Raw genomic sequence first — 9,781 nt, forward strand, 5'->3', positions numbered from 1 at the left:
AAACAGTGCAAGCCAAAAAAAATTACTATTACCCAAAACAATAAATTTCATGACATATGTCAGTGATAATAAGCCTAAATGTAATTCAGTTTTTTAGTCTGCTCTGTTCTCCCAACATAACACAGACGAGTTCAGAAAGACACAGAGAAATAGGTGCAAGTGTTATAGCTGAAATACCACCGATAAACAGCATTTACCACATAAATGGAACACGAGCATTTTATTTGTTGGGATCAGTTTATTTCCGCAATTAAATACATCGAGACTAGACGAATTTGAATAGAGCTGAATTTGCAGTGTTCTCTATTTTTTGCCCAAGCTTAAGAAGAACATAGAAGACTGACAAATATATTCCCAATAATTTTGTATTTTAGGTTCCATGCTTCCTTGTAGCGCAAGTGAGGAAACTGAATGAAAACAGCAACAAGAAGTATGATAAGCGTATAAAAAACCTGCTGAAGAAGATTCACACAGACAAGCATGACAAACAAATAACAGAAGTATGCATATGCAGTCTGAATTTTTATTACTATTCTGCTTCTAGCCAGGTTGCTTTTTCACTATGCTAAGCATGTTGTACAGTTATGATTTAAACTCAGTGGCTACGCCTGTACCAAATAAAGTGGCCCTGAGTGTATATTCATGGTCTTCTGCTGCTGTTGCCCATCCACTTCAAGGTTCAACATGTGCATTCAGAGATGCTTTTCTGCACATCAGTGTTATAACGCATGTTTACTTGAGTTACTGTTGCCTTCCTGTCAGCTTGAACAAGTCTGGTCATTCTCCCCTGACCTCACTCATTAAAACTCATTTTCACCCACAAAACTGCTCGCAGGATGTTTTCTGTTTCTTGCACCATTCTCTGTAAATTCTAGAGACTGTTATGCATGAAAATCCCAGGAGATCGGTAGTTTCTGAGATATTCAAACCACCCTGTCTGGCACCAACGATCATTTCACTGTTAATGTCACTTGAATCAAATCTGATGTTCAGTCTGAATGACAGCTGAACATCTTGACCATGTCTGCATGCTTTTATGCATTGAGTTTCAGCCACATGATTGGCTGATTAGGTATTTTCATTAACAAGCACATGTGCCTGTGTACCTAATAAAGTGGCCATTGAGTGCATATTATTAGTCATTTCCAGCTGGGTGATGAGGAAACTAGTTTTTCAGAAGGAACCAGTGCTGAAGTGGAAATGCTTCCTATGGGAAATAACGCACATACATATGTAGCTTATTCCCCATACTTTGGGAACTTTCACTACCCGAGATACCTATAGTCTTTTTTTGTCTTCTAAAAGCCCCCAGTCTGAAAATCCATATCAATGTACTTTAATTTATGTATACAGATAATTCATTTATTCTAATTAAGACCATAAGAGCAGAATTAGGCCATTTGGCTCATCATGTCTGCTCTGCCATGTCATCATGGCTGATCCAATTTTCCTCTCAGCCCCAATCTCCTGCTTTCTCCCATAACCCTTCATGCCCTGACCAATCAAGAATCAATCAAACTCTGCCTTAGGTATACATAAAGACTAAGCCTCCAAAGCTGCCTGTGGCAAAAAGTCCACAGAATCACCACTCTCTGGCTAAAGAAATTCCTCCTCATCTTTGTTCTAAAAGGACGCCCCTCTATTCTGAGGCTGCTGTCTCTAGTCTTAGACTCTCCCACCATAAGAAACATCCTCTCCATAACCCTGTGTCAGTATCTTTCACTATTCAATAGGTTTCAATGAAGTCACCGCTCATTCTTCTGAATTTGAGTGAATACAGGCCCAGAGACATCAAATGCTCTTCATATGACAAGCCATTCAATCCTGGAATTATTTTTGTGAACATCCTTTGAATTCTGTCCAGTTTCAGCACATCCTTTGTAAGACAAGGAGCCCAAAACTGCTCACAGTACTCGACGTGAGTCCTCACCAGTGCTTTATAAAGTCTCAACATTACATCCTTGTTTTAATATTCTAGTCCACATGAAATGAATGATAACATCGAATTTGCCTTCCTTACCACAGGCTCAACCTGCAAATTAAAGTCTCTTTGAGCCTCAGTTTTTTGTATTTTCTCTCTATTTAGAAAATAGTCAGCTCTTTCATTTCTTCTAGCAAAGTGTATGACTGTACACTTCCTGACACTGTATTCCATCTGCCACTTTGTTGCCATTCTCCTAATATGTCTAAGTCCTTCTCTAGCGCCTCTACTTCCTCAAAACTACCTGTCCTTCCACCTATCTTCATGTCTTCTGCAAACTTTGGAACAAAGTATCAATTCAAATCATTTACATGTAATTTAAGAATTGGTCCCAATGCAGACCTCTCTGGAACACCACATGAACTGTTTCTGATTGTCAGCCTCAAACTCACAATCTTGGGTGCCTAAGAACTTTGCACAGTACTGTATTTGTCAATGTGGAGCGGAAAGCAAGTTCGTAAATTTGGTGGGAGCATAGGATGTTGGAAATGGCGAGGGTGGAGTGCCGTGGGAGGAGGTGTGTGGGACAGGTGGCAGAAAAGGAGTGCCAGGGATAGGAGCTGCTGTGGGTGCAGATAACCCCAGCCCTGTTGCAGGAGGTAAGGTCATTTGATTCTGAACAGTTGATTTATTGATCATTGCAGAATGACACTGTGGTGCTTCCTGGTCCCTCACCTTTCCCTTCCCCTTTTCCCAACCATCCCTCTCCCTGCCCTCTTCCCACTCTCAGTCCACAATAGAGACCCATATCAGAATTGGGTTTATTGTCACTCACATATGTTATGACTTTTTTACTGGAAGCAGGACAGTGCCAGGCATAAAGTTACTATAGTACTGTGCAAAAATCTTGGGCACCCCACCTATATGCAGTATATATTTGCCTAAGACTGTTGCACAGTACTGTATAGGATTAGTACAAATGAATTCATGGGAATCTGATTGGGGCAGGTGACAGCACAGGTGGTGTCCAATACAATCCAGCCCAATTGTTTAAGCTTTTCAATAATGTGAAATGAAACCTTATCTTTTTATCTTAGCTACCATGTAACAAGACAATAAAAGTTCAAGCCCCCAATTTACTGAAGGGTACATTGGATATTCAACTGGAACCGGAGATGACTATTTGGGATCTTTTGGCTCAGTTTCGGAAGAAATTAGACTGTGATGCCTCAAACACCAATCTCACAAAACGGTAACTAGTTCTTCTTCCAAGGCACAAGAGTTAGTACTTCAGTTGTGTGTCAGAATATTGGAAGCATTGAAAAGTGGGATAAAGATTATCCTTTGAGCCTGATTCTCTACTTCAGTTCCACATTCTTGCTCACTCCCCATTCCTTTCGATGTTTGGAAATCAGTTCATCTCCTTCTGAAATGTGTTCAGTGACTTGACCTCCTGCATCATCTGCGGTAGGGAATTCTACAGACTCCTCACTGTCAGAGTAAAAGCAATTTCTCTTCATCTCACTCTTAATTTCTTTTTCTGTAACCTGAGAAAGTGATGCATTCTGAATGCCCTGATCTCAGTCTTTTGGAATTGTGTACATTTCAATTAGACTTTTCCTCATTCTTCCTCATTCTACTTCCAATGAGTACAGATATATTCAATTCAATCTCTCCACTTTGGGGAATACAGTAATCGCAGCAATTGGTCTGATGAATTTTTGCTTCATCTGTGGCAAGATATTTCATTTGTCATGTAAGAATACTAACATTAAGTTGTGGTCTCAGCAAGTCCCTGTATAATTGTTGTAAGGAATTCTGCTCTTGTTCTCAAAACCTCTTGCAATAAGGACCAACATGTCATTTGCTTAATTACCAGCTTATTGCATAGTTACTTTCTGTGACATATGTACAAGACACTTTGACCCTTTTGTACATTAACATTACCCAATCAACCACCATTTAATTACTATCTTGCCTTTTTGTTTTCCCTATCAAAATGGAAGAACTTCATACTTGTCCTCATTATACTGTAGCTGACATTGTTTCCCATTCATTCAACGTTTAAATTCCTTTGAAGTCTCTTTGCTTCCACTGTAAAGCTATAAACTCCACCCAGGTCTTATAACTGTTGTGGGTAATAGTGAAGTGAAAGTGCTTATCATTCGCTTCAAGGCTAATGGGTTCTTACTGATACCAGGTTATTGCATGAGGTGATCTGTGATATCATTAAGTCAGTGAAGAACCAGGGAAACTATGTATTCATTCAGCTAAATAATTATCAAAACAAGCAAACTACAAAAAAAATACGATAACAACAGAGTGGGCAGCCAGAGACTTTTTCCCATGCAGAAATGGCTAAAATGAGGGGACATACAAACGTAATTTTAAGGTGATTGGAGTAGAGTATAAGGGGGATGTCAATGATAAGATTTTTTACACAGAGAGTGAAATGCACTGCCAGAGGTGGTGGTAGAGGTAATCACATTAGGGACATTTAAGGGGCTGTTAGGCATGTGGATGATAGAAAAATGGAGGGCTGTGTGTGGGGGGTGGGGTAGAGGAAGGGTTAGGTTGATCTTGGAGAGGTTGAAAGTATTCCTTCGTAGAAGAGCCTTTGCTGTGCTGCAATGTTCTATCTTCTATGCAAATTAAATCTAAATTTATATGGGGAAAAAAGTGAAATAAAGGTCTTGGAAGCAAGTTGAGGCAGAGAGATCTGGAGGTGGGGGAGACAGGGGAAAAAGATTGTTTTATTGATAATTAAATTGTAATGATAATTATTCAATACTAGTTAAATTCTAACATTTTTTCATTTGGCAGGAGTGCTTTAACACACCTCCTAAACAGCATCTGCAAAACAATGTTTAGTTGCATGTTTGTGAATTCCTGAAAATGCAGTCCACTTAGTCTGGGTGAACAATGTTACACTATATATATATCTTGGCCAAAATAATATAGTCACTGTTTAATTTCATTACCTGAAAACCTAAAGAAAGCTAATTAGTCTCTCCTACTCAAACAGTTTATGTAGAAGGAGCTTGACTTCAGTACACTTCCAATTTCAGACAGAAGTAGGGCAGGAAAGTTATTCTATACTACAGCTTGACTATACAAAAATGCATTCTAAACTTATCAGGCCCAAGAGACTCTACTTGTACCAGTAAGTAGCTAGAGGCAGTTTCAGTCAAAGCTTGGCCATTATCTTCTTTTTGCCACTATTATGAATGGTGATGTGCTTTTGGTTGCTGGGGTGGATTTAAATGCATTATTGAATACAAACAACATTTGTTGGATCATTGCTTTGGATATGATACAACCAAGGTGATACAGTGGTACAAAAATGCGGATCCAATAGTAGCTCAACTTTCATTCCAACCTCAGCATGGAAATTATGTAAGATGAGAACTCATGCAAACTTCATTTTAGGTCAGTAATATTTGTTGAGAGATAATAAATCCATTATCATTGAACATGTCTTTTTCTTTTCAGAAGCAATGACTCCACAGAATGTTCGGAGTTCTGCTTATATGAAGTGGGTGGTAATATAGGTGAGTAATACACCAAACATAATGTGAACATCAATATCTTTCTGACATTTTGTGTCAAAGTGAATAAAGTTGCTTGAATTTTTAAAGAGGCGATGGATAAAATTGCTTTTATTTAGTGTGGCCATTCATAACCAATGTCATAGCCAAGAAACTGGATTCTGTACAGCAGCATGTACTTAACATGATTCAATTTTGATAAACAATTCCCTTGCCCTATTATGAGCTCCATGAAATGTAGGATTTTCCTTCCATTTCCAGCATCTGCCTAAATACTGATGTAAGGAGTAGTCTGGACATATTCCCAAAGTTTTTAGCACTCCTCTCTAGGTGTAATATACTGGAAGCCAACAAAATTAAGGAGAAAAAAATTGTAACATTTCACACTGTGAGAATCTTGTCTGAATGATGAGTATTAGTAATATTTTGACTACATTGGAATACAAGTTAAATTTGTTTATGCAATAACACAGCAATTTGGCTACAATGCAGACACAGTAGCTCTGCAATAAGGTATTTCCTTTTAGAAAGATATCTGCCTTGAAGCAACATTATATCTTGAAGGTAAATATCCAGCACTAAATCATACAATAGATTGTAATGTTTGCTATATATCTTAAATATGCAAGTAATTCAACTTTTAACCTTACCTGCTGCTTAGTCAAATCCTTGGATTATCGTTTTTCTCTAACACTTCTGCTGCAGTAATCCCACCAAAAGGTATTAAAGTAGGCTCCTTTACTCTTACTTTAAATACCTCTTTAAAATTTGGATGCATTTTTGTTTTAAGTAATTTACTAGATTAATTATATTTTAATTAAATTTTAGATAAGTATCTCTTAAACTACCTTTTTTTTCCTCTTGGTTTTTTCTCCAGTTTAGTTCTGTGTGAAGGTTATCAATTGGAATCAATTCTGTGAGACTTCATCCCATTTAAGCCTTTGCCGACCAATTTTGTTTTGTAATCAAGGGTCTCAAAAGTCTAAAACCAACATTAATACATGCAATATACACTGAAATCTTCCGTGAACCTTGAATACAGTTGTGTAAAAATGCATTGAATTATTTTGGTAACCTTAACGTTTCTGTATTTGTATGCAATTATTTTGGTAACCGTCATGTTTCTGTATTTGTATGCAAAAGTATTGTGTGCCTTTTCAGGTATTTTAAAATGATTGCATATTTCTTTCCTTTGTTAGGTGAACGGTGTCTTGATCCAGACATAAATATATGGGAACTTTACAAGGTTAATCCTCAAGCTGAGTGGATCATAAGACAATGTGCAACATTGTCGAAGGAAAGCTAACTTTTTTTGTGAGCATTCACCATCTAAAACCACAGAATTTTCAATTTGCTGGTTAAATAATATCTGTACTTCAGATTATTGTTCAAAGTTTGTGACCTGATCAAGGTGAAGAAAAGGAGTAAGAATACTTTTTCAAAGCAATGCATGAAGCAATTTATTCAGTAAAGCACAGCACTTTCATTAAACAAGGGATATTTACCACTGAATGAAGGTAAAATCTGATTGGCTTTTCTTATTTGCAGGTCTCTTGGCAGGTGAATTTGAGAACTTGAATTTTATATGCAATTTATATTTAATCATGGATTTTTCTTTATTGCATGACATTCAATAAGCACTGCCAAATATTGCAAGGAAAACTTAACATCCTGGAAGAGAAAAGTAAATCTCCTTCATGATTATATATATTTTCTTGGAATTTTATTTTAATGTTTCTTTTGCCTAACTTGGACGTGCTTGGAATAAAAAAAATAAGGAGAAGAAAATGGAACAGAGAGGAAAAGCTTGGCTTGTGCCAAAATATCCTGCCTGTTAATTATTTATTGAAGGATGAGAACTGAAACATGAATCTGTGTCTGCAGTTTATTTGTCACGAAGCCATTTTTACTTGCACATATCAAAATCTTCAAAGCAACTGGATCTTCATCTTGAGACAGAGAGCTATAATTGTCAAGGCTTCGGTACAGAGAATGTGGCGTGATTGTGTGGAAAAAAATACAATTGCAATCAAACTGATGTAATTTACAGGTCTTACTGTGTATAATATTTTTTGAAACTCATGGGCTGTGCAATTTTTTGAAGTGCTAGCCTACTTGTAATTGCCGATAAACTTTCCTGCTGAATAATGTTACTATATTTATATTTGGGTTTTTATTTTCTATATATCTACAACAAGATCTTTTTTAATAGTCTGTTTAAATGACTATTCTAATCAGTTATTTGTGTCTGAGGTGGTGGTTATTTTTTAAACAAATATAAGCTTTACAATATTCCTGATGTCGATGCTTGCAAGAATTAACAAAGCAATTGAGAAAATTTGCAACTGTGTCAGTAAAAAAAATGTTCAGATGAACACTTTTGATTTTAAGAGATGATCTTAAATTCCAACAATGTCTCTTATTCAGGTATGTCCAATAATGAGTATGTTGAAGTTACAAAATTTCACAACCAATGTTCTGGACCTTTGATCCAGAGATAAAAACATAGCTTCCTAGCTGACATAGTTGGATTCTAAATTCAAGACTTTAAATTAATCTGGAATTCAAATTAAATAAAAACTATTACACTGTCAGATTGTTGCAAAACCCCACCTGGTTCACTAGTATCCCTTGAATAAGGAAATCAGTCATTTTTACCCAGTAATTATGACTCCAGACTTCCCAATATGATGACCTCTTAACTGCCTCCTTCCTTAAGGCAATTGACAATGCCCAGTAAATGCTAGTGCCAATATTAATAATATACAGAAGTTATAAAACATGGTCTTTTCAAACATTCAGCTTATTCTTAACAACTACAGGTATAATATAACCACTTTCGGGAGAGGCATTGCAAGTGATATTACAACAGGTAAAGAGCAGTGAAAACTTTGAATTATTGTTGAATATATGGTATGATTCGGTCAGTACTCTAACCATGGTCAAATGCTGCTGCATGTTTGTGTGGTTTCGGTCAAAGCTGTGGAAGTGATTTAAAAAAAAAAGTTCAAACAGAAATCCAGTGGTCTTCAAAGCTAAGTTATTAAAATACTCTGGTCACAAAATTTCCGCTCCTGCAAACCAGAATTAATAGTGTCTACTTGTGGACATAGCAGAAAGTTCTTCACATTAGGGTTTTTTTGGTGCATAATCATCAGGACGTGTTTTAAATGTTGTATGTGCATTAAAAGTAGTTAATTTACTGAAAGAACTGACATTTGTTCTCTAAAGGAGGTGGTTCACTATAGTTTTTTTAATTATTACCTATAATAAAGTTAAAATGAATTACTTACAGGTGGATGACAACTCTCATTGAGATTTTTTTGTGAAAAGTCTGCATATATATGTAAAAGTAAGTATGAACCAGATTTCCACTCTTCAACACTTACATTTTGATGCAGAGTAAATAATAAACTTAAGTTACTGGATGGTTGGAAAATTTAATATTTGTTATTGAATGAATGAGTCTGAATGAAATTTTGAGCCACTGCTTCGCAAATGGGAGAGAAACATTGAACCCAAAATGAAAGCTGTTCTGAAATAGCCAGGGTACAATAAAGCATGAAAACACGACATAGGCCAGTTGGGCCAAAGGTGAACAAAATACCCCATCCAAATTAGTCCCATTTGCCCCATAACCTTTTAAACCTTTCCAAATGACTTTTAAAAGCCTCAACCACTTTCTCTGATGGCTCATTTCACAAACATACACTCCGGTATGGTTTAAAAAAAATGTTGCCCCTCAGGATTATAATAAATCCTTCCTCTTTCACTTAAAACCTATGTTTTCTAGTTCTCTAATCTTGGGAGCAAAAAGACTATGCATTCACTCTATCTACAGACCCCTAAATGATCACCACTAATTCTCCTGCATTCTAAATAATCAAGCACTAGTCTATCCAGCCTTTCCCTATAAGTTAGTCCCTCAAGTCCTAGCAACATCTCTGTAAATCTCTTCTGCACTCTTTCCATAGAAACGTAGAAAACCTACAGCACAATACAGGCTCTTCAGCCCACAGAGTTGTGTCCAACATGTCCCGACCTTAGAAATTACTAGGCTTACCTATATTCCTTTATTTTACTAAGCTCCATGTACCTATCTAAAAGTCTCTTAAAAGACCCTGTCGTATCCGCCTCCACCACCGTTGCCGGCAGCCCATTCCACGCACTCACCACTCTCTGAGTGAAAAAACTTACCCCTGACATCTCCTCTGTACCTACTCCCCAGCACCTTAAACCTGTGTCCTCTTGTGGCAACCATTTCAACCCTGGGGGAAAAACCTCTGACTGTCCACATGATCAATGCCTCTCA

General features: G+C 36.9%; 1 protein-coding gene across 1 annotated transcript in view; it reads left to right on the plus strand.

Moving 5' to 3' along the window:
* The window catches only part of LOC134357803 (rho GTPase-activating protein 18-like), a 139,100-nt gene extending 130,209 nt beyond the window's left edge, over positions 1-8,891 (plus strand). The window contains exons 14-17 of the mRNA XM_063069466.1: positions 375-500; positions 3,019-3,173; positions 5,414-5,472; positions 6,669-8,891. Coding sequence (XP_062925536.1) covers positions 375-500; positions 3,019-3,173; positions 5,414-5,472; positions 6,669-6,775 — 447 coding nt within the window. The 3' untranslated portion in view covers positions 6,776-8,891. The remainder of the gene's footprint in view (positions 1-374; positions 501-3,018; positions 3,174-5,413; positions 5,473-6,668) is intronic.
* Positions 8,892-9,781: the final 890 nt, after the last annotated feature.

The sequence above is a fragment of the Mobula hypostoma genome, chromosome 2 (genome assembly GCF_963921235.1).
Source record: "Mobula hypostoma chromosome 2, sMobHyp1.1, whole genome shotgun sequence".
Taxonomy (NCBI): domain Eukaryota; kingdom Metazoa; phylum Chordata; class Chondrichthyes; order Myliobatiformes; family Myliobatidae; genus Mobula; species Mobula hypostoma.